The sequence below is a fragment of the Cryptomeria japonica genome, chromosome 9, assembly GCF_030272615.1.
Source record: "Cryptomeria japonica chromosome 9, Sugi_1.0, whole genome shotgun sequence".
NCBI lineage: Eukaryota > Viridiplantae > Streptophyta > Pinopsida > Cupressales > Cupressaceae > Cryptomeria > Cryptomeria japonica.
Genome location: NC_081413.1, coordinates 647,777,560 through 647,804,799, shown reverse-complemented (window position 1 = coordinate 647,804,799; position 27,240 = coordinate 647,777,560). Strand labels below are relative to the sequence as shown.

At 33.3% G+C, this 27,240-nt stretch overlaps 1 protein-coding gene across 1 annotated transcript; it reads left to right on the top strand.

Moving 5' to 3' along the window:
- Positions 1 to 10,542: 10,542 nt before the first annotated feature.
- On the top strand, positions 10,543 to 11,178 carry LOC131858578 (glutathione S-transferase U16-like). The gene is made up of 3 exons (XM_059211865.1): positions 10,543 to 10,547; positions 10,652 to 10,976; positions 11,137 to 11,178. Exons 1-3 carry the CDS (start codon positions 10,543 to 10,545, stop codon positions 11,176 to 11,178), a joined length of 372 nt encoding a protein of 123 aa, XP_059067848.1.
- Positions 11,179 to 27,240: the final 16,062 nt, after the last annotated feature.

Below are 27,240 nucleotides of genomic sequence, written 5' to 3'. Positions count from 1 at the left end.
CCGCTAGATAGCATAAGGAGTATTGAAGAAGAAAATAAAAGACTTATTCTCATTCACTTTCTGACCGGAAGCAACAAGATAGACATGCAAAACTTGCCTAAAATATTCAACTTCTCGAATACGAGCCAACCCCATGAGAGATGTGTCATCCACAAACTGGAGATGAGAAAGCGTTGGCAGATCCAACCCCCACTACCAACCATGAATCAAACCTTGAGCCACTTGAGATTTAAGAAACCTGCCCAGCCCCTCTGCCAGAATAATGAACAGAGAAGGAGAGAGAGGATCTCCTTGACAAAGACCCCTGGCAGAACCAAAAATCCTTGAAGGTTCTCCATTCACAATAATAGAAAATGAGGAAGAAGTCACACAGCGCATAGTCCAACTCACCCAATCTACAAAAAAATAAAATCCAACAAAATCTTCTAAAGAAAACTCCATTTGACCCTGTCATACCCTTTGGCCATATCTAGCTTGATGAACATAGACCTATATTTAGAGGTCACCATGGAACGAATGACCTTAGAAGCAACCACCACCCCATCCAAAATTTGATGACCTATACCACAAATCCACCTTGTTCGTCATAGATAATAACTAATAACTGACAAACAAGATTTAAGCCTCTCAACAATCAATTTTGTAATAATATTGTATGCCACACTACAAAGCGCAATAGTTCTGAAGAATTCAAGCCGATCAACATTATCTTTCTTAGGAATAAGAATTTCAAAAGTAGCGTTCAGGGCACAAAGCATCGAAAAGACTCTTGCACAACCTCTAACAAATCCAGCTTCACAATATCCCAAAACTCTTGGAAAAATTCAACCGGGAAACCATCAGGACCAAGAGCTTTCCCCTTATTCATGCCAAACACAAACTCCTCCACCTCTGACAAAGTTAGCGGATGAGTAAGCAACTCATTCAAATCATTAGAGATCAAAGAAGAAATACAAGCCAAAACCAAGCCTTTAGCAGCCTCCGCAGGAGGAGAATCCTCTGTAAACAGAGTAGAATAGAACTCTCGAGCCTCTTTGGACATATCTTATTGTGAAGAAATCATAACACCCTCATAATTAACTAAAAAAGAAACATAACACTTATTCCTTCGAGCCTGCACATAGTGATGAAAAAAGGTAGTGTTCCTATCACCCTCTCGTAGCCAATCAATTGTAGCCTTTTGTTTCCAGAATATCTCTTCTCGAAGCTCCTACTCCTCCACCAATTTAAGAGCCTGGGACTTAGCTTGCCCAAGAGCCTCTGAAAATCCCAGATCCCTTATCTGGCGAGTAATAACAACAAGTCGCTCATGCGCTTCTCTTTTCTTATCCCTTAAATTACCAAAACGTGACCTATTCCAGTGCCTAGGATGATACTTAACATACTGAAGCCTCTTGACAAAGGAATACATAGTTGTACCATATGCAGGGGCCCTAGCTCGCCACCACTGAGCAACAAGATCATACAAAGAAGAGTCGCAAAGCCACATAAGCTGAAATCTGAAAGGCGGATTCTTAGGAATATGAAAAGAAGAAGCTGAAAACTTAATTGGCCAATGATCAGATCTGCACCAATCAAGAATCTCAGAGTAAATGACCAAACTTCCCCCAAACCAGAAAGCAGAGACAAGAAATTTTTCCAACCGCTCAGATATTGCTTCTGATCCACTCCTTTTATTGGTCCCAGTAAAAATACCATTAGAGGGTTTAACATCAACAAGAGCAAGAGTATCCACATTTGCTCGAAAAAGATCTGAAGTAGGACCCAGCCTAGGCAACCCCCCTCGTTTCTCCTCCAAGCACAAAACATAATTGAAATCTCCAGGTAAGATCCAAGGCAGATAAGGAGCACAAGACCTAACATACCGGATACAGGCCCAAAGCTGAATTTTACCACGAATGTCAATTTGAGCATAAACATTACTGATTAGAATAGTCTCACCAGATTCTAAAACTAAAGCCGCCATCGAGATAGAGAACTGGCTAGAGATCCACCAGGGAGGAACAAATGTAAGATTATTTATGGGATACTCAATTTTATTTTTGGTAAGATTATTTTTTATAAATTTAAACCAATAAAACAAATGTATATAATCAAATCTTCAAACAATTTTAGCTCTAGCTTAATGTGTTTGATAAATATGTTATGTTCATGTTGATGGTAATGTTGTTCTGATTTGTGTATGACAATGACTTTATTTTAGGTTTGTTTTCCTGGATTGGAGACATTTCGAACCAAAGGAGAAGTACAAGAAGTAGCCAAATGTGAATTCTTGCAAAACTTAGCAATATTAGAGGGAAAGTTGAAAGGAAAAAATTTACTTTGGTGGAGATAGGTTTGGATTCGTGGACATAGTATTTGTTCCTTTTACTTCATGGTTTGATGCATTTGAGAGCTTAGGAAGGTTTAAGATTCATTTGGAGGAGAAATTCCCAAATATTTGGGCATGGAAGAAGATATGTTTGGAAAGGGAGAGTGTGAAAAAGACACTTCCTCCTCCTGAAAAAGTTTTGGTTATTGCAACTGAATTAAGAAAAAGAATGTTAGGTGAGATTTGAAAGTGTTATTTGAAAAATTATAATAATTAAAAATAAATGATTTGATTTTTGTATGTTCATATGTACAAGTGGCGTTTATTGAGTATGATTACAATAAATTTAGAGATCATAATCTCTTATATTTTTAAGTACTCTATTTCTCATAACATTAATATTATGTTTCATCATTGTCTTGTAAGTTAATGTTTAAACAAATTTCAACTAATTTACAATAGATTTTATTTGTGTATTAATTTAGATATTGAAAAGTTCAAATATAATTTTACTTTAAAGATATTGACCTCACAGTCTACCAAGGTAATTATATGGCTTAATTTGTTAATTGTAATCTTACTTTAAAGAAAGTGGTCTAATAGCTTGTTCCCTCAATATTCACTTATTAAGATTACTCTATATGGCTTTTAATCATCCTATTTGAAATAATATCACTAATTTTTATTTATTTTTAAATAATACTTTTATTAGTATACAATTCATATTATTTTTTTAATACTATAGCATTTTTCATTGATCTTTAGTGAAGAATATTAGTACATTCAAAAACTTTAAGGATAATATTGAATACCAATACATAGTCATTTTTTACTTCTTTATACATTTGATAGAGAAAATAAATAATACTTATTTATGTTGTAATGAATGATTATTGTATTGATTGTCATTATTGTATTATTTATTATTCAATGGTGTATTATTTGTGGTCTTAATAAGCATTATCTTGAAGTTGGTCAACTACAATTGTAAGAATGAAGTTTTTTAGTACCTTCTAAAAGTGATAATGTAAAATGATAATAATGCGGTATGTAACACAATCTGATACTAATAACTTATTTATGATTTGTGGATTAAAGGTTTCAAGCAAGTTGTTATTGAGTCTCTTGTTTCTTTTGGAATTAGTTGTTTGGTGGTGACATTAAATTTCTCATGATATATAACAATAGCAACCTAGCTAACATGACCAAAAAATTATCAAAGGAATTGGCCTAAACCAACACAATAAATCAAAACTCCTAATAATAACACAACTATAACGAAGTTATTGCAAAATAACAATAACCCCACAAAAATTACAAAGTCAAAGGATCAATTTCCAACATGAAACCAAATCCCATACTTGATATCGACACATACTTCATTTGGGTATGAGACTTAAAGACATATTTAGAAAGATGTTTGTTCTTTCTTTGAACCATTGTCTAAGACACACCATTATTCAAATCCTCAAGTTGAGGATAAAGGTGGTAACAATCATCCACCACTACCTAGACTTGAGCCACCATAGATAAAAAGGGTAATTCTCTAAGATTCAAAGAATTTGGATGCTACACAAAATAAATAGGAAAAGCAAGAGTTAGGAATCCACCATCACATGCTATGATAACTTTAGGAATCGATTAAGAGGGTACAAAAATTGAACTAATAGAAGAATTCTTAGTGGTAATTGATAAAAATATTAAAGCCACACCAACAATAGAGGAAACCACCTCAAGAATATGGTCCACCAAGGGTGTGTCATTATCCACAATCAGAGATATCAATAAGACATCTAGCAACCTCAAATAATAAAAGTACCAATAGTAAAGTGTTTGGGAAGGGTATATTTTATCACCAAGTAGATGATTCCACATTTGGGTTTTGAAAAAACAACACAAAGAAATCATTTTGTGCATTGTTTTGAATTTAAAAAATAGTTAACAGTTACTATTTCACTTTAACATGCATGATTAAAGCTTAAGCTCACATACAAGCTAAAGTGGGGTTAAAAAGTAGAGATGAAAAATGCTTAAATAACATATTTTCCTCTTGTTTAGCACCTATTCTTAACCCCTTCACTTGTACAAACACTACAACCTATTATGACCATTTGGAATGCAAACTATTCTTGACCTTGTGACTTCACATCTAGCATTTCCAAACCTTAATTATCACCCAATTCCACTTCATTCCTTGTAATTTGACTATTCTAGATGGCGTTACTCTTGTAGTTTTGTCCCTTGGATATGTCCCTAATGTTCAAAAAATAAAATTATAATCCTTGCATTTATATTTTTCACACTAGTTCATATCCTTATCCTTTCAACCCCAAATAGTAAACAAAGAAAGATCATGTGATCATTTATTAAAGATAAGGATAATGGCATAAACAACAACAAAAATGTGTAAGGAAATTAAATAAAAAACATAACACAACAAGTAGCAATAGACATAATCACAACAAAACATGGCAAATAGTAAACAAAAAAAGATCATGTAATCATTTATTAAAAATAAGGATAATGGCATAAACAACAACAAAAATGTGTAAGGAAATTAAATAAAAAACATAACACAAGAAGTAGTAATAGACATAATCGCAACAAAACATAGCAAATAGTAAACAAAAAAAGATCTTGTAATCATTTATTAAAAATAAGAATAATGGCATAAACAACAACAAAAATGTGTAAAGAAATAAAATAAAAAACATAACACAAGAAGTAGCAAAAGACATAATCAGAGCAAAACATGGTAAAATTCCTTACTAAACCTTTATATTTGCATCTACACACTTACAATCTTTGAACGCTTCAAAAATTTCCTATTGGCAGTCATTATCAAATCAATTTTGAGGCTTGATCATAATAAAGGGAGTCTCAAAATTCAAACTCCTCAAGATAAGCCCACAAAGGTGCCTTTAACACCACCATTTCCTAGACATTGCAGGTTTAAGATAAGTCAAAAAGTTGGTAGGGATAAACTTGCGACCATATAAGACACTACTATACCAAAGACAATATTGTGTATGATAAAGTTCTATTAATATAAAAGTAACATGAACTAGAATAAAAAAAAATAGCAAATTTTAGAAACAACCAAACTTCTTTAAATCTTATCCTTCTAATTTATATTATATGAACAAGCCCTTCCCTCTTTAATTTGAAATATAAAAAAAAATTAAATATCATAATATTCTTTATAATATGTTTAGATTCTAAAATAAAGAAATGAATTTTGGTAAATAACATATTTATCTCGAGCTGCAAAGAGGTGATGAAACAGCACCTTAGAGGTGATCACTTGGAATATAAATTTGGAACGGCCCCAATAACCTAGGCTACTAGAGAGGTGCAAACTTTCTACCCCTAAAATGCCACCAGCCTAACATCAAATCTTTTAGTTTGATTTTCGAATTTCTAAAATTGAAGGGTTTTGAAGGGAGATGACAAAAGGCCGGATAAAGTAGGATCTAAAGCTATGAGGGGGTCTCTGTAATGAGCCCCACAAAAACACAATTTAAAAAAAAAAATCTCTTTTGAAAATTTGGCTATATGCCCACCAGAAGGAGCAGCTCCAAACTTAGCATAAATTCCCAGAAATTCTGCATCTGCCCAAAGGAGCTTCAGCAACAGAATAATAATAATCACAATAGCAGTCATGTTGGACATGTGGACAAATTGCAACAGAAAATTTGCATGGATAGCCCTATATATCCAACCTCCATATTAATGGAATACTCAAAAAAGTTTCACTTAGTTTATTTATGAAGCATGTCTTACTCTACTTTTCCTTCATTATGAAGAGTGGGGATTATAGTTGTATGTGCTGGGAACATGTCTTTAATTAGATCATCAGAACTGCATTGAATCTGCCTTTCAAGGCACAAATGCGATTCTGGTGATCCAATTAAGACATGCCTTCACCATATACATAAAAGGAGGTGAACTATGTAAAAGTTTTGATACACAGGAGACTCCAGTCAATAGGAAAGATCTTGAACAGCTATCTAGTTTGGTACATGATATTTTTATTAGAAATAAAATCTAAACAATTCTATTTTACAATTTGATTTTGATGTTAGCAAATATTCACTATATATCTTTGATTTCCCTTGAAGATTGTCCTTACAGGCCATGTCTCTTATCAATGCTATTATTCTCCAGTTAATGTACTGGGTAAAACTTGACAAGCTATCTAGACTAGCATTAACTGGGTAAAACTTGACAAGCTATCTAGACTAGCTAAACAAGAAGCATTTGTTTTTCCAGTTGTTAAAGGTTATTCAATGATCTATTCAGGCTAAAATAGTTCTTTAGTATAGTCAAGTCAAGTCATTTGTTTGAAACATTTATCAAATGAATGGGAACCTAAAACAATTAAGTGAATTCATTTTAAATACAAATATGTCCATAAGCTCAAGATGTACTTTCTATCATATACTACTCGTTTATCACCGTTATCATTATTTTGAGTAAGGATGAAATAATATTTCATTAGGTCTTACTTGAAGTATGTAACACCACATATTTTAGGCCTAGCCTAAATATTTTGGCAAGCAGCTAATCTGCTAGAATGCACCACAACCAAGGAAAGAACAGATCAATGTCCTAGGTATCAAATCTGAGAAATTAGAGGGGACGTTTCTGCCATTTATGTTGAGTATGTAGATTTTGGGAGTGGTGTACTTGATTTTCTAGTTTCATTTCAGACCTGTACAAGTCTAATTTCCTTTTTACAGTTTGGTATTGTTAAGTTACAATAAATTTAATTGGTTTTGGAGGATTTTCGGAGTGTGTTTATAGCAGTAGTTTGATTTGGTTGTGCTTGGTGCTTCTGGGTAGTCTGATTTCAGCTTCCTGATATGATTTGAATGAGATTTCACTGTGCTTTAGTTCTGTTTTGACAGTCATTACAGCAGTTTGAGCATGATTATAGATCATCCAGCTACATTCATCATGATATGAGGTATATTGGGTTGGGTACAAGATTATATGAGTTAGCAATAACATTTGGCCTCATTTTGGATATAGTAACAAACTGAATTTCTAATCAGAATATTTAGCGTAATATTATCTGTGAATCTGATTTTCAGGTGGTGAATTTGCTATCCCGACAGGAACATGGGGATGTTAGTTGGCACTTGGTCTCAGTTATTAGACAGATTCTTTAGGTGTGCGGTTCCTGGATTCAGTTACTTTCACATACATTCTTAGGGAGTGGAATGGTGTTGCTGACTGTTTAGCCAAATAAGCGTCGGATCAAATGCAGGGATGAAATATAGTGGATAGGGGGGCAATTGCCTCCTGATATGGTTCTTATACTAGATCAACTAGTAGACACTGATAGGGCTTTCTAGTTCTTTCTTTTTGTCTCTCTGTTTGTATCACTTTCATGATTGAATAAATTTTTACCTCTCTTTTAGTTAAAAATATCTCCCATGCTATTTCTTATAAAATGACCCAAAAATACCTTATATTGAAAACATGTCCTACTGTCCCCATCGCTTCCATTGGGTTTTGTTTTAGAAATACTGTGTACAGGGTAGTTTTTTAAACTATATTTATTTATGTCTATGATCTCAATGCTTTTGACAGATGCCTTGAAATCCAAGGTAGAAGAATGGTCACAAATAAGACATAATGAAACGTTTCAATGAAAATGTATAATATACAGAATATCGTCTCTAAGAAAGTATACTGTACAAGAACAGGATGTTTACTGTAACAAACTAAAGAAATAGTTTTAATTTGATATGATCTTAGGTGATAGTTGTAATTTGTTGATCAATCATCAACATTTAAGTTCCCCACAAACCTGAGCTTCTTGAGTGGGTTATCTGGTGCCCAATGCTTCTTGGTGAGTTCTCTCTTTCCTTAAATAGGTAAAGAGTGGGTTTTAAGGCCATAAGAATCAGCCATCCTAATATGAACCATTCTCTAGTATCCACCTAAATACTTTCCTTCATTACTGGCGTTACAAATGCCTCCGCTTACACCTTGTGTACGTTTTCCTAGATGTTTTTAGGTTGCTTTTTAATTTCTTTCGGTGGTGTGATTCCTATTGTACTGCATTTTCATTATTTCGATTTGATTTGAGAAGTAACTTTTTTTTGTCATTTCTTCTTTGATCAGTTACCCAATTTCCTTCTTTGTTGCATGCCTCCCTTGCTACTGGCTTCTAGTCACTGTTTTTTTTGTTTTGTTTTTATAAAAGTGGATAGAACCACTGAACTATATTAAATTTTAAAAGTTTTTTTTACAGTGTTTGGTTCAAAAAGCACTGAAGGGAAAGAATCAGCAAGAAAACCCTTCAGTATTGCTTAAGTAACACAAGCCTATTCTACCCAATACCAAAAGCCCATTGGCATAGTACATCAAAAAACGCATCCCAATTACATAAGCCGCATTAGATATAAAGGAAGCCACCAACAGAAGCATATAGAAGGAAGATTAAAGTATGATCACCGAAGGATGCATATCCATTGCTGCCAAAAAACACCAGTCTAAACCACCTCTGTCTATGAAACACAATTCTCCAAACCACTCGTTAAAATGATAGCACATAGCAAAAAATGAAACCATAATCAGAGACCCTGTCAAAATAAACATTGTGATCAAGCATATCGCTTCCCTATAACAGTGGGAAATCAAAAAGGAATTAAAAAAATCTTATTTTTGCAAAATATGATCAAGTATATATTGTAACACTTTGAATAATAACCATAGAATCACCCTCAATTATAAGTCTTTAATTCCCAAAGATATAGCCATATCCAAACCAAAGGACAAAGCAAAAAATTCTGCACAATTGTTAGACTTGAAACCAATCGCATGACAACGAGCCTGAACAAACCTTACCTTATGATCATAAATTACCATACCTACCCCTGCCACTGCTTTTATTGTGCCTGGAATTCTGATTTATTGACCATTTTCTAGCCAAATGTTTATGTTCAAAGTAAATTCTGCATTAGAATGGTAGAACTCAGATGGCTGTCTGTTGTCTTTGAGTGATCATGTGTAAATCATTTAAGTTTGTAGGCCTTTTCCTATTCCAAAATCAATACACGGTCCACTTTTCCCTATGAGTTCAAATGTAGTTCCCAGTTTTCCCTATGAGTTCAAAAGATCAAATTCCAGAAACAAATACTTCATTAAGATTCACTAGTGCCTTCTTTATAAATGAAATTTCTAGTGTATCTGAGTAAAATAAAGCCCTTGAAGTAAAGTAGTCACTTAAACAGCCCCTCTTCAGTTTCCAATTGTTTTTGTCCTATTTTGATTTAGTCTCCATTATGGACTGTCATCTGATAGCTCTGCATGTAAGGGAATGGTCCCTGGAATTCAAAAGGATCCCATTTTCAAGGTATCTCTATTTTTCACTTAGAAATGAGTTAAGACTCCAATGGACAGGCTTGGATGAGAATCGTCCGGCACATGAATGAAAATAATTAATAACATTGTTTTAACTTGGATTTAACAATGTTATCAACTAGTATCTATATATTTTTAAAAATTTATGTAAAATATATCCAGAGATATCATTTTTTTATGTGTATATTTCTTTAAAAAAATATCTAATAAAAATAATCAATTAAAAATGATATATTTCAATCTTTTATTAAATATTTTTTCAAATTAATAAAAATACTTGTATAACTTATTTATTTTATATAATTCAGAGTTAAAAGGCAGAGCATCCAACTTTGAGAGGCTATGACCTTGTACAGAGGCAAAGTCTTTCACATATAGCTGCTAAGATCAAGATCAAAAGGACATGGCATACATCTTACATAAAAGTAGAGCATCTTACTATTTCCAATTCTTTTGATGTATACATCAGCTACAACAAAAAAAAACCTTTGACTATATTTATTTAATTAATTGAAAATTAAAATACTGTTTTTAACTAATTAATAAATAATAGTTGAAATAGTGGGTAATCATACACCATCACCCTTGTTTCCAAAAGCATTAAAACAATTTAATACATTTTATTCCCATTAATTATTTACTTAAAAACAAAGTGACGAATTGTATCAAAATATTTTAATTCTTCTTTTTCAGATATTATTAGACAGGAAATAATAAACTTAGGAACTGGTAAGAATGAGACCTCATAAAACAACTCAAAGGTATCAACTGATTTTCAGGAATTAATAAGTATATGCGAGTTGAGACGCCACTACTGACTTTCTAACAATGGCACGCCACTAATCACACGAGCAATGACGTCAGCAATCACAGGAAATGACGCCAGCAATGACGTCAGTGCCCTAAAACCAATATAAATATACCATACAACTAAACAGCTTAAGCATTCCTTTCATTATACAGCTTAAGCATGGATAGGTTGAAAGAAGATAGAGAAGATATTAAGCTTCTAACATCTTGGTTTAGCCCCTATGGCATGAGAGCTATGATTGGGCTTGAAGAAAAAGGCATCAATTATGAGTATGTGGAGCAAAACCTGAGGAACAAGAGTCCCATGTTGCTGCAAATGAATCCTTTACACAAGGAGGTACCTGTTGTTATTTCAGAATCTCTCATCATTCTCCAATACATAGACCACGCTTGGAATTCTCCTCACACTGCTTTTCTTCCCTCTCATCCATATGACCGAGCTATTGCACTCTTCTGGACAGATTTTGCAGACAAAAAGGTAAGTTGGATCTGATTTAGTTTCAAGATTGTTTTTCATCGTATTGGTTTGTTGGAAGAATTTTAAGATAAATTCTTTTAATCAAATTTTTATATTATCTAGAAATTTGTTATGTTATTTAAATGAGAACACAAGTTTATGTTGATATCTTATTGTTAAGAGTCAAGGATTGGAAGACATTCATTCTGCCATAACAGTTTAAGGCAGGAATCTTGCTTCATCCCTTATACCATACTTTAAAGAGTTTGAATCGCTCGACTTTTAGTCTAAGATTGTACGTTCGTTTTTATTTTTTGTTTTTTTGTTTTTAGTTTTGGGAGATTTTATATTCTTCAAAAGTTTTTTATATTATTTGTATGAGAATATAAGTTTTTGTTGATATCTTTTGGGTTAAAAGTCAAAGAATTGAGAGACATGCATTCTCCAAAACAATCCAAGGTAGGATTCTGGCCTCATACCTTATATCATACCTTAAAGAGTTTGAATCTTGTTGGATGGTGTAGTGAAGGAACAGACCCTCATCCTCATCAATTGTGCTAAAAAAATTGGACTACAACCCTTTAGTACATGGCTTTGTTTAATTGTAGTATCATTGAGAAACCCAAAATATATATAAGAATGCATTTCTATTTACTTTATATATGTTACTTTCATAATCCTACTCCTTCAACAATTCAATCAATCTATCACTACTCACTATTGTGGCATTAAAATATTTTTAACTGTTAAACACATAAAAATGCACAATTTATTATTGAATGGTCCTTAATTTTGTTTATCCCCATTATTTTTAATAGATAAAATGATACAATAAATGTATAAAATCAAATATTCAAATAATTTTAGCTCGAGCTTAATGTGCTACATAAATATGTTATATTCATTTTCATGCTAATGCTAATGCTAATGTTGTCCTTATTTGGGTATGACAATGACTTTAATTACATTTGTACTCCTATAGTGACGATGTTTAAAACCAAAGGAGAAGAACAAGAAGTAGCCAAATGTGACTTCCTACAGAATTTACCAATATTAGAAGGAGAGTTAGAAGGAAAAAATTACTTTGGTGGAGATAGGTTTGGATTTTTGGATATAGCATTTGTTCCCTTTATTTCATGGTTTGATATGTTTGAGAGCGTGGGAAGGTTCAAGCTTCATTTGGAGGAGAAATTCCCAAACATTTGGGCATGGAAGAAGAGATGTTTGGAAAGGGAGAGTGTGAAAAAGACACTTCCTCCCCCTGAAAAAAGTGTTGGTTTTTGCAATTGAACTTAGAAAAATTTTATTAGGTGAGAATTAAAAGTTTCATGATAATTAAAAAATAAATTTAGAGATCACAATCTCTTATATTTATTTAGTAGTCCTTTTGAATTGTTATGTTTTGTTATATGTAATAGGGTTCAAGGCCCTTTCCTTGCTTATCTAATAAATATCATTGTATAATGAAGGTTTGAACCTTAGTGGCCACAACAACAACAACATCACTTATCCATAACGCTATACAATGAACCCCAACATTTACAATTTTCATTTGTATTTATCTAAAATAATTATTCCTTCATTTGTATACAATTCCTATCAAATTTTATACTATAACATTTTTCATTGATACTTAATATCTAGAATATTATTAATAAAAATTGAGGGTTTAATATTTAATGCTAATACATGACAAAATATTTTTTTATTTCTTTTATATGTTTGAGGAAAAAAAAAACTAATAATTATATATAAGATAAACACCAAGAAATATAATTGTTCACTTATCTCATGTGTGCTCAATAAAACTAAAAAACTACAATACTATATTTCTACCTATTTACCCTTCACATTTCTTTCTTTTTGTCATTAAAAGAATATTATTAATAGAAAGAAAACAAAGAGAAGGAAAAGTTGGCCCCTAAAGAAATTATTGTCACAACACCATTATATTGTCATATAACTATGAATATTCATTTATTTTATAATTTTTTTTTAGTTTTAGATTATAATAGTTATAATTGTATTAAACTTATTTTCACATTCTTGTCTAGATCTACAACACTTCATGATTTTACTTCTTTTGAATTTTAGTAGATAGTTTATTTTATTAGATTTTTTTCAATATTTGTTTCATAATAACAATGCATTTTCTATCTAAATTCATAAAAAAATACAAAAAATAATGATAGTTTGTCTTAAGATGAAAAGCTATTAAGTTGGTCAAACAAGCATGAAAATGAAAAAGAAAACATTTATCTTGAATTATATTAAAAAATCTATCAAATTGTACTCTTTATTATTATCTTTTAAAAGGTATTTTGATAAGAATAAGTCAAAAAAAAATCTAGGTTGATCTATTGTTTATATATCTTTTCAAAATTATTGATCAATTTGTGCTACATAAAAAAAAGGATAAAAAAAAAGTTATTGATTTTTCTATTTAATTAAATTATTTTAGTTGTGAAAAATTATTTTAAAAATGTTAAAAATGACAAAAAAAAAAATTGTTACATTAGTATAAATTTTAGTTTTCATTGTTAGATATATTGTTTGCCTTTTTCATATTAAAAAAAATAAAAAATATAACTTATATCATAATTTGCAATAACTCCCCATTAGATAATGCTTCCAAGATTCCCAAAAATTGAAACTCAATATTTCTCCTTGATACATAATATTTCTCTCCTTTGACATCAAGGACAAAGGGTAACATTAAAAATGGGTTACCAACACAAAATCTGTATTGCAAAAGAAAGAATGTTTCACTTACGCTTCTAAAATATTCTCTTATACTTCTCCTTTAATTCCATAAAGAAAGTCTTACAAGACTTCATCGCCAAATGGATACTCAAGCTCAAAATATCATTCTACATAATTGCATCAACTGCATTTGATAATGAACCAAGAACAAAGATGTTTCGCTCACACTTCTCAACTTCAAAGAGAATACTGGAAAGATGCTCTAACTGAGGTTCAACAATCTCTTTACTTTCAAGAATATACTCATCACGTCTTCTTTCTATTTCTAATAAAATGTAAGATCTTATTGCAAGGAGTTTATCTTCCTTCTCTATGCACCAAATCAAGATCACTAAAAATACTAAATGCCTTACCCAAGGAACACAACTCAAATTCAATAGAGTCAATTTTTGCTTTGAAATGTTCTACAGCTACAGGCCATTGGAAACAGTAACTATAAACTTTTCTTTCTTCCACCACACAAACTCTCATATTCCTTATGTCTTTAGATAATTTGTTCTAAGCATATACACACTTCTTCTCTATGTCATCCTGAATATCTTCTTCAACAACCAATGCCTTAACAAATTGCTTCATTCGATCTCTAAGCACTTCACACAAGACATTTGGCAAGATGTCGGCAATACTTGTTAGGTCTTACTTGGAAAGCTAATGTACTAAGAGGGGAGGGGTGAATCAGTACTTCAAAACTTTTCTTGAAAAACAATTTTATTGATAAACACAAACTATGTATTGTTGATCTCAAAGATATATAATACTGAAACATAATCATAGAAATGACATACATCAAAATATCACTCCATAACACAAAGATTTTTGGTCACGCAGAAACTCTTGGTTAGAGAGAAAAATTGCGGTGGGGATGGCACCCACGACTTCACTACTGCAGTAATCGAGATTGCTCGGTTAGAGCTACATGTTTAGCCATTTATAATAGCTTACCCTGTTAGGAGTATAAAGATCTTTCGATCTACCTTGCTAAAGGATTTTACAAACACTTCTACAAAATGTTGTACTTGGTTAAAGGCTTTACAATTTATATACTTGATTAGAGTCTTTTACCCTGTTAAAGGTTTATGTTACAACTTAATATTTCAATCAAAATCTTTACAAAATATATGCAACTTCACATCTGAAATGTTATAGTAGACTTTATGTGCTCAATATAAAATTACCTTGCTCATAGCATTCCTTGGTAATTGATAAATCAACTTGGTAACCACTTCTGTATACTCTATCCCTTAAACTGTTCTCTGAAACCTTCTCGGTAACCTATGATTATCTCTATCAATTTTCATACAGAACTATGTCATTCCTTTGTATCTCCACTCTTGTTTATCCATGTCATATCATATCATCTTGTGTTTCAAATACTCAAATCATTTTGTTTATATAGATCTTTGAGATGGTGATCTGTTCTTGCTTCGATCATACAAACATGTTTTATCGAATGAATAAACATAGAAATTATTTCATTGGATATTCTTCCTCGAAATCATATAAAATCTGTAGATGCAATTTCCTATGTAATAACGGTTTCATCTTTTCAAATCTTGAAACACATTTCACATGTGTGTCCAGGTTCATTGAATCTGGTAACACGTTTCCACTCAGTTCAGATTAACTCAGTATACCTTCTTTGCTTCTCGATAGACATATGAACTTTACTCGATAGACATTATGCATATGTCTCCGTTCATAGCTCGGTGTATATCATCTCGATGACTTGACTCTCTTCTGTAACCGACACCGGTGACCTTGGTGTTTACCGACTAGACTTTTTGGTAGTATTAACCGACTAGTGTATATAGAATGACTTTGGGCATAAAACTAATGACAACTTAGTAAATAGCAACAATCTCCCCTTTTGACATTAGTTTGGTATGTTTGACAAAACTCCTTTCAAAGTCATATTACAAAATCTATATACTTGCAAAATAAACTGAAATGTTAGTATATACAATGTTCAAATACATACTCCCCTTATCAATATTATGTACATAACTTGATGTTTCATGCGATGTATTTTCATGCTCTTGATGTTACATGCTCCTGATGTTCCATGCTCCCCCTAACAATGTCAACTGTACACTCAGTATATATGATAAAGTTTGTACACTCAGATACTTTGTATACTTGGTACATACACTCAGATATTCATGCTTGGTCATGTTCGGTACACTCCCCCTTTTTGACAAACATCAAAACTAGATACCATTTGGTGGGGGCAACTGATCAAAAATAGATTTATACTTTGTACGAGCTTCGGTAAGGGTGTTCTTAAGTGCATCCTTGACACTTTCCAATATTGTATTCTGAGCTATATTATCAGCTGACAGTGTGATCAAACCATCTAAAGTGCTTCCCTCTACTTGAGTTGACAATTGGGTAGCTCAGTTGATCTGCTCTTGAACTGATGACAAATGGGGAATAAATAATGTTTGAAGAGTCATGATATCCATCCTTATTTTATGCTCTTCATTCCGAAGTTCTAACTGTTGAGCCATAAGTGTTTGTAGCCTTGTATAAAAATTCTGTAGAGAATTTGGCTTGGTAGTCAATTTATTTGAGAGATCGGTAATCTCTTTTTCAATGACTTCAGTCTTATTCTTGATATCTTTGATGAAGAATGAGAATGTACATAACTTCTGGAATAAATAAATAATATGCTTGAGTTGAGGGGACAACTCAGCAATGAATTCAACAAGCTTTATTTTACTTATAGCAATTGCTTTCTGCATTTCTTCAATCATCTTGGCAGTTAGCTCTTTTTCCTTCAATTTGCTAAGGTATTCTGATGCTTCTACTCCTGATTCCTCCGATTGAGTGAGTAGTTCATCCAGTTGCACATGGATGACAACATCTTTATTGATGGTAGCTTCAGGTATCATGTCTGTCAATAATGTTTTAACCTTCTAAAGTAATCGGTTCTTCTGTTGAATAGCTATCTGTCTTTCCTGCTCTGCTTTGGCTTTATAAAGCTCACCGAATTCTATCAATGCTTGCCCTTTCAATTTTGTTAGGTCAACATTCGGTAGCACAATAGGCTTTGACAGATCTATCTTAAAACTGTGTTGTTTTGCTTTCTTCTCCTTTGATGATGATGCCTTTGCCGATTGAATGGGTACAATGGCTTTGGAGACTTTTCCTTCCTCAGTATGTTGCTCGATAGAGGCAACACTTTTGTCAGTTCATGTAGCCTCTGTTTTATCCTTCGGTGTTTCCTTGCTTGGAGTATCATTGGCAATTGTCTCGGTGCTTGAAGGTACTTGAGAAGTTTGCTCACCGGTGGCCTGAGAGGTAGGTTCATCTTGTTTAACCTTTGGAACCTCTGTGCCTTCATCTATATCCTAAGGGTTCTCAGCTAAAACTTGTTGGGTGATCGAAGGATAGGACTTAACCTGTTCCAAAACTGGTTCACTTGACACTAGTTTGGCATAGGTGTTTCCTTCTATCATTTCTTCTTCTTGTGCTTCAATGTCTATCACATCCTCATCTAACTGAATAGTGGAAGCAGGATCTTGCTCGGTGATGTCAACTATTTCTTCTTCACCTTTTGGTTCTTCAGCCTGAATCCTGAATATCTTCTTCCATTTTTCTTTTGTTTCATTTTCAACTTCAAGATATAGGCCATTCATCATTTTTAAGGCCCTTTGTTTTACTTGAAAATTTGTTTGGTAGTTTTGCAAGTGATCTTTTATTTCTTCTACCGACATATCTGGAAAGAGATGTACCAAGACTCTTTCTCTTATTTGTTTCTCCGAGTCCATAGCATATTTCCATCTATTGTCAATATGTGAGTATAATGCTTTTGGAAGAAAACCAGCCACTTCCAATGGAACTACTCAAAACTTGAGAAGTGTACAAATTACAATCTCTTCTATTTGCCTCTTCTCTTCATCTATTCTTGTATCATATTTTACATATCTAAATGACCCAAATCCACCACATTCCTTCAATTTTGCACAAAAATTGTCAACACTATGTACATCTTCCTTTGTGCTTTTCACTATCTGAAGTTTATTTACATCTTCTGACTCCATGTCACTTGCCTCTTTATCCAAAATTAGTCTTATGTTCTTCTTTCTATAAGTTTTTGTAACTTTAGGCATTTCTACATTCTTCTGCTTCTTAGCAGGTGACTCAACAGATGATCTAGTGTTCGGTCGCTTCACTGGTGGGTTTGATGATACCTTGGTTGCATCTTGTTTCTTTCTTTTCAAAATTTTGCCCTTTGGCAACTCAGTGCTCAGCGTAATTGTTGCTTCTTGAGCTTCAGATTCTTCCTCGATCGAAAGTTGATCACTCTTAGTAGGAGTGGAGGTAGAACCTTCTCCAAAAATTTTAGTTAAATCCTTGATCATTCTAGTGGCTTTTCTGGCAGCCTTCGGTACAACAATGCTCATTTTTACTTTCTCTTTCACCTCTTCATAGGTGCCATATCTTTTCTCGGTAGCATGCCTTGGAAGTGCTAAAAAGGCATCTATCTAATGTTGAGAAATGTCAAAATCTATCTCATAACCCATAGGTGGTAATGATTGAGTCCTAGGTTCTACTGCATTGACATAACAGTAGTCTGTATCCAATTCAAAACATATAGTATCCTTATACTTTTCCACTAGCTGAGGTGGAATCTTGTATCTGCTGTGCATCTTTTCCTGGAATTTGTTGAAGTAATCATCCATTATCAAATTGAAATTATCACCTAGCTGATTGATGAAATCATTTATTTGATGGGTGATAGGTCAGTGTAATTCCCAAACAATGTTAATGACTGATGGAAAGAACTTCTGAAAATAGAAGAACATACACACTAAGAGTGACCCAAACTTTAGTATGTTAGCAATATTATTCTTCTTTGGTTTCCTTATTGTATTGATATTTTCAAAAAGATTCTTCAATAACACTTCACATAGATCAATTTGCATACCCTTTTTAACAATTTTATAGGCCAAATCTACAACTGCACACGGTACATTGTTTTCTCTTGCTGTCTGGAAGAAACAATAACCAATAACTCTAACAACAAAATTAAGTTCTGCATCTGTCACATTGTTCAACTTAAGACCTCTGCTATCAGACTCAGCACCTGTTAATGTTATCAATTCCTTTTATGAAATCATCTTCTGTGCTCGAGCATGGTCAAATATAGGGTATCCGGTTATCATGTGAATAATCTCCTTGGTGATTTTGAAAGGTTGATCCTCTAGCCACATAAAATCTTCATGCACTCGGCTCAAGACAAATTTGACCCTTTAGGGTTTGAAGACTCGAGGATAGGTTAGGGCTTTGGTCAATCCCTTAACTTTGATATGCTCAAACTTGCTATCCAAATTTCCATCGATGCACAGTTTCTCATACATATCCTTAATCTCAATATGACCTAGCTCATCAACTCTACAATTGGTATAAAATCTAACATCTTCGATCAATAGAACCCTATCCGAAATAAGAGAGAATGTAGTTTTCTCATCGGGTTCGGAAGCCACTTTGGGAGGTAAGGTGTATTTCAGTGTAGGCTTCTCAATGGTCTCTACTACAACGGGTTTCTGTATCTTGGGAGCCATTTCAAACTTGAGATTTTACTTACGAAATAACTTAGGGTTTCAAATAACCAGAAAATGCTTCCAACTTAGTAAATACTTCCCAAATGTTCACAACTTGACTTGATTGGTTAACTGCTAAAAATGCAGTTTTAGATTTGCTAAATACCTTGAATTCACTCTTGGAAATGCTTGATCGCCTTTTGATTCGCTCTGCTCTGCTCTGCACTTTGAAAACTGGTAAGTGAAAAATGACCGCGCTCAATACTTTAAATACCTCCTTTTGACCTTATCGAGATTCGTGTGGTTAGGTTAAATGGGCATTAAATGCACTTGGTTTCACTTTACCGACTATCTCTCTTATAAGCTTTTACCGACTAGACAGGTTTAATACTTTTACCGACTTCTCTGGTAAATCAAAATACTAGATAATTTTTCGAACTTTCTATTGCATCTTAGCTATGCAGATTTTAGAATTAAGTGTATGAATACATAGGAACTGTTAAGATCTAACCTTTGAGAATGCAGTCCCTCCATACCTTCATTGACTAATTTGAAGTAGATGCACCTAACTCGATAGGTAAGGTGCTTCCTTCATTGGTTGACACATTCTCCTTCTTTTTCTAAAATTTCTGTAATTTGCTTCTTATCTCCTCAGTATCTCCTCTCGATTGGTCTTTGCAGTCTTTAGCTATGTGTCCAATTTTGTGACAATGAAAACATGTCATTCCTAGACTTTTCTATGATCTCCGATTGTTCATTCCAAACCATGTCATATAGATTGCACTTATGTGTTTGTATCTTCCACAACATTCACACCAAATTCTTGTATTGTAATCCCATGGTACTGAAGTATATTATTGATTGAGATTTGTGTGAGTTTGGTAGCTTCTAGTGTTTTCTCGGTGTGGAGTCCACATATAGTTTTTCTTCTTAAACCAACATTTCTTGGTATTGTGTCTATATCTATTGCAATTTTTGCAAAACCCTTTGTATTTTGCCTTCTGATAATTGTTGATAGACTTTGTTCTACATTTCTTACATGTGTGACCATACTTATTGCAATTGTAACAATAATAATTAAACCTAGTAACATTCGGTTTCTTACCTTTTCTGATCAGGCAAACGTTGGCAGCATGTCCTTGTTTTCCACAGTAGTTGCAAATAGGCTTCTTGTCCTGGATGTTCTCTGTGTTTCCATCTTGCTTTGATGATTCTCCTTTCTCGGTAGTGTTGATCCCTTTCTCGATAGATTTGTTTCCTTTATAACCAAGTCCTACAGTTTTGTTGGGTGTTCTCATAGTTAGTTGCTCATCCAACATTCTTGACGCTTCATGGCTTTTCCTTAGTGTTTCTTTTGACTTCTTTTTTGCTTCTAGTTCATTGTTCAATCTTGATATTTCAAGTTTCAATGCTTGATTCTCATTTTCCTTTAGAGCAGCTTCATGATGTGCATAATCCAATTGATCAAACAGATTATGTTGAACTTCAGTCATCCTTGATATTTCATCATTATTTGCGGACACCATTGCTTCTAGCTGTTGTTTTTCTCCTTCTATAGTTCTCTTATTGTCTTCAACTGTTCTCAATGCATCAAGATTTTCAGTCATCTATGTCCTAAAATACTCATGTTCGCTTCTCATTGCTTTTAGCTATTCACTAAGTGATTTGTTTTTTTCTTCCAATTCTGCAATCATCTCTTCAGATTCTTCTGATATGCTGTTCTCAGATGATGTCTCAATTTGTTCCACCAATTCTTGTGAGTCTTGTAAATCATCAGACAACCTTCTTCTAACTTTCAATAATCTCTGCATTTGCCTCTGCATATCTGCAATCATTTGATTAGCATGATCCAATTCTTCTTGAAGATTCACAATCCTGCGAGATTGTTTATAGCCTTCCATTGATGGGATCTTTCTCTTTAGGTTGTTAGTCCCTTTACCAAGAGTAAGGATCTAATACCAATTTTTAGGTCTTACTTGGAAAGCTAATGTACTGAGAGGGGAGGGGTGAATCAGTACTTCAAAACTTTTCTTGAAAAACAATTTTATTGATAAACACAAACTATGTATTGCTGATCTCAAAGATATATAATACTGAAACATAATCATAGAAATGACATACATCAAAATATCACTCCATAACACAAAGATTTTTGGTCACATGGAAACTGTTGGTTAGAGAGAAAAACTGCAGTGGGGATGGCACCCACAACTTCACTACTGCAGTAGTCAAGATTACTCGGTTAGAGCTACATGTTTAGCCATTTATGATAGCTTACCCTGTTAGGAGTATAAATATCTTTAGATCTACCTTACTAAAGGATTTTACAAACACTTCTACAAAATTTTGTACCTGGTTAAAGGCTTTATAATTTATAGACTTTATTAGTCTTTTATCTTGTTAAAGGTTTTTGTTACAACTTAATATTTCAATCAAAATCTTTACAAAATATCTGCAACTTCACATCTGAAATGTTATAGCAGACTCTATGTGCTCAAGATAAAATTTCCTTGCTCATAGCATTCCTCAATAATTGATAAATCAACTCAGTAACCACTTCTGTATACTCTGTCCCTTAAACTATTCTCTGAAACCTTCTCGATAACCTGTGATTATCTCTGTCAATCTTCATAAAGAACTATGTCATTCCTTTGTATCTCCACTCTTGATTATCCATGTCATATCATATCATCTCATGTTTCAAATACTCAAATCATTCTGTTTATATAGATATTTGAGATGGTGATTTGTTCTTGCTTCGACCATACAAACATGTTTTATTGAATGAATAAACATAGAAATTATTTCATTGGATATTCTTCCTTGAAATCATACAAAATCTGTAAATGCAATTTCCTATGTAATAATGGTTTCATCTTCTTGAATCTTGAAACACATTTCACATGTGTGTCCAGGTTCATTTAATCTGGTAACACGTTTCCACTCAGTTCAGATTAACTCGGTATACCTTCTATGTTGCTCGGTAGACATATGAACTTTACTCGGTAGACATTCTACATATGTCTCGGTTTGTAGCTCGGTGTATATCATCTCGGTGACTTGACTCTCTTCTGTAACCGACACCGGTGACCTTGGTGTTTACCGAGTGGACTTTTTGGTAGTATTAACCGACTAGTGTATATAGAATGACTTTGGGCATAAAACTAATGACAACTTAGTAAATAGCAACAATACTGTCTAGAGAAATATAGTTTTGAACCAGATAATCTGCTAGAATTTTCTCAATTTGACCTTGATCATAGGAGGGATTCTCAAGACACAATTCACCAACCTTTTTCAATCCAACTTCTTCCTTTAGAAAACTTAGAATATTATCAACACTGCATGGATCATCTTCTTCATCCTCTATTTCTTTAGCATCATGCTTATCCTTAATCACACCAAATGATTCTGGATCATCCAAAGAAATAACCTCATGTGCAACTTCACTTTTTGTCTTCTTCATTGATCTTAGAGGAGACATCAAACTTTTACTCTTTGAACTTTTACTACCGAAGGCACTTCCTTCAAGAATATTAAAATAACTAGGAAGCGGATCGAAAAAAATAATTCTTCTTCTGAGACTCCAAGAAATATTCTCTACATGCTAGATCTTTGTTTTCCAAACAAGCTAAATATCTAAAAATTTGTTTTCTAATTGAAATGTTTGATTTCCATGTAATATTTTCTTTCAGGGGTAAAGTCTTTGTGAAATAAAGCGTCAAACGTATAATCAAGGAGTTAAATCTAAAAGGATAACCATGTTGCTTAATCATCTTGATGTTTTCTGCCAACTGTGCTCTCAACAATTCACATAAATCAAAGGTCTTGTCTTCTCTCACCATCTGATGCGTAATGTATATAGAAATAACTAAAGTAGAACCTTCTTTGTTTCTAAAGTAGATCTTATAAGATACTCCATAAGCAACATACCTCACTGCAGGATCAAAAATAGTGTCAATTATGAGTGCTCGTTGATCACCTTAGACGCCGGTTAGGGTTTCAACTTCTTTTTTTTTAATCAATTTCTTTACTAGAAGGGGTCTATTATCACATAAACCAGTCACAACAAAAATAGCTTCTTTTGAAATTGGATATGGTTTGTCCAAAATCATATGATCATCCTTAATGCAATTCAAGAGAGATTTTATTATGTCTTCATTTTTTAACTAAGGAAACTCATTCCAAATATCTAAACCTTTATGCCCTAAATTTTTAATTTCTTGCATACTTTCATTTGACAAAGAATTTCCCAATTTCCTAATTTTCTCATTATTATATTCATTCAAATGAACATTCTCAATTATCTGAACAGTTGCTATCTTAGAATCCATAGGAAGAGATATGAAAAATAACATGTGTACAAATTGTGCTCTGAATCTCCTTCCTTTCTCTCCTTGCTCTACTCTTCAAATCTTCTTCAATGCAAGATGCAAAAGTGATTGAAACTTGAATATTTATCTTACTTGGAATACCTAGGGTTTTTCCACCAAAAATGTCTTATCAAAATGATGTCAGCTGAAACTTTACACTTTTGCATACACAGTCTACCAGAACATACATTAGCAACAATATCAACACCAGCTTGTGTTGCCACAAGCATTCCCTTCTCACAGGAGGAACAAATATATTTTTCATTGAATTTCCCCCTGAACACTAACTACCGAATCAATTTTCAAAGGAAAAAACACCCACATCAAATTTAGGTGGAGAGGGCTCAATAGATTCCTTATTTTTCCATACCATTAAATTCCTTTTAGGTTTATTTACTAGAGCCTTCTCGTTCCTGCAATTGTTAGTAAAATGTCCATATGTGTTGCAATTATAGCACTTTACCTTCTTCTATCTTGAATTCACTAAATTTCCTCTGAATTGCCACTGATTAGCTTTATGATCAAATTTATGACATGTGTGACATTGACCTTAAAAAACACATTCATTTGTGATCCATTCATTCCATTCACTAATTGTCTATAGTTTCTGTTATCAACTTGAGTACCACAATTGTTAGCCTTATGTCCAGAATTTCCATATCTAAGGCATTGAATATTCGGATTCACATTTGTTCTAGAATGCACCTCTTTGTGTCCAAAATAATTGCACTAAAAACAATAGCCATTAAATGATGGGTGCGGGTAAGTGCACAAAGTTGTGGTACCAAAAAGGTGCCACTTTTTATAGTTTCATAAAAATGCATCATTAGCATGAAAAAGTGGTCCTTTTCAACTATTATGTTTTGTTAGATGTAATAGGGTTCAAGGCCCTTTCTTTTCTTATCTAATAAAAATATCATTGTATTGTAAGCTTGTGGCACAATGACTTAGTGGAGCTTTGAACCATGGTGGCCACACTTCCTCCCCCTAAAAAAGTGTCAGTTTTTGCAATTGAACTTAGAAAAAATTTATTAGCTCAGAATAAAAAAATTCATTGAAGAGATCATAATAAATTTTAAAAAATAAATTTAGAGATCACAATTTCTTATATTTATTAAGTATTCCTTTTGAATTGTTATGTTTTGTTAATGTACAATAGGGTTCAAGGCCCTTTCCTTGCTTATCTAATTAAAATATCATTGTACTGTAAGCTTGCAATACAACAACCTAGTGGGGGTTTGAACCTTGGTGCCACACTTCCTTGCTTATCTAAAAAAAATATCATTGTACTGTAAGCTTGCAATAATACAACAACCTAGTGGAGGTTTGAAGCTTGGTGCCATATTTCCTTGCTTATCTAATTAAAAATATCATTGTACTGTAAGATTGCAATACAATGGTCAACTGGAGGTTTGAACCTTGGTGCCACACTTCCTCCCCTGAAAAAGTGTTGGTTTTGGCAATTGAACTTAGAAAAAAATCATTTGGTGAGAATTAAAATTTTCATTGAAGAGATCATAATAATATAAAAATAAATTTAGAGATCACAATATCTCATATATATTAATTAGTCCTTTTGAAAAGATATGTTTTGTTATATGTAATAGGTGGAGGTTTGAACCTTCATGGCCACAATAACAACAACATCATTTATCCATCACACTATGAGATGAACCCCAACATTTATAATTTCCATTTATATTTCTCTAAAATAATTATACCTTCCTTTGTAAGCAATTCCTACCAAATTTTATACTAAAACATTTTTCATTGATACTTAATAAAGAATATTATTCAAAAAAAAATGAAAATAATATTTAATGTTAATACACCAATTTTTTTTTTACTTCCTTTATATATTTGTGAGAGAAAATAATTAATAATTATGTACAAAATAAACACCAAAAAATATAATTGTTTACTTGTTTTATATGTGCTTATTAAAACTAAAAACTATAGTACCTATTTACCCTTCACATTTATTTCCTTTTGTTTCTTCAAATATCATCGAAGGAAAGAAAAGGGTATGTGCACAAAGATGATGGCCTGAAAAGTGGACACCACCCAAAAAAAACATGAAAAAATAAGCAGCGCGTACGGGGTTATAAAATTTGAAATCAACGCGCTTAGGTGCGTTGTTCCCGAGCCTAAAAAAGGTAGCATGTATGCGCTGCTTTTAGGAAAGTGAGCACGTACACGCTAATTTTAGGAAAGGTGAGCACGTACGCACTGCTTTTAGGAAAGTGAGCGCATATGCACTCATAAGCCCTAAAGAACCGTGTATGTGGTACCTATCAAAAAATGTTTTAAAAAAAACTAGGTCTTATTTTCCCATGACAACCACGTTTTTCCCCCATTTCCTCCATGAAACTGCGAATGGGGTGCCTCATTTCTCCTCCAGACACTATGGATCAAGGTTAGTTTTTCTTAATTTTTGTCTTTCTTTCCCGTTTGTTCAATTTTTTTTACGTTTTGAATTTAATTTCATTAATTTTGATTAGGTTGTTTTATTTTTTGTTTCAAAAACCAGATTCTGATAATCCACGACAAGAGCAACAAAATGCACCTCCCGAAAACCCACAAGATACACCCCCAATTCCTCCTTTTGACCGCACACTTGAAACACATGAGCAATTAATTAATCAGTTAGGGCAAAACACATCTAAAATAAATAGATTGATTGATAAATTGAAAACATCCAAACTTGAGCATCATAAATCCCTCGCCACTAGCCTAGAAACATTAGCTAGTGGTGCCACAATTGTTTCCACACAAATTACAAAATGGGGAAACTTTAGGGATAGGTGTCATCAATACTATGCTGATGGGTTATCATATGAGGGAGTGAAAAACAAAAATATTGGTAAACAACAAATATGTGCCCTTTTTGTTTATCCTAAAACTGGTCAGTCGTTACCTCTTAATGCAAAGAGGTTTCCCATACATTGGTGCACCAATGTGCAGATGAAGAATCTTTTTTGGCAGAGGTGGTGGATGGTCTTTGATGATCCACCTTATAATAATTATGAGGTGCCATTGTATTTTTTGAGAAAAGTCTACGGTGAGTTTGTGCTCAATGTGCGGCCAAACTATTTTGACATGAGAGATTTCCATGGTAGAGGTGGCGGCTCTACTCAAGATAAACTTGGAGCCCATAGGTGAGTAGCCCCAGAGAGTTGTCATCCCCTAGCACCCAACCTAAGGTGCATCAAGTTGTCCCAGTAGAGCTGCAAGAGTCGATGGAGCTACAGACGCTTTAGGTGGCCACAATATTGACTGGTGCCATCATCTAGCATGTGACATCATTAGCACACCCTATTATACTAGATGATGAGTCATTAGTTGTTTCAGGTGGCGACAGAGAGCCCATTCAGCATATGTGTGTTAGTTGCTCAGGGATATGCTCGGGGATAGATGATGCGGCCGGTGCAGATGGATCCACATCTCATTCATGCATGATTTGCGGCAGTAGATGTCAGCCCAACATGGCTGAGGATTTAGTGCTGACAAATGAGTTGATGGACATGGTGTTTGCCCATCAGTGATAGACATAGGTGTGTTGATTTGAATTCATAGCATTTTATTTATCAATCACTTTAAATT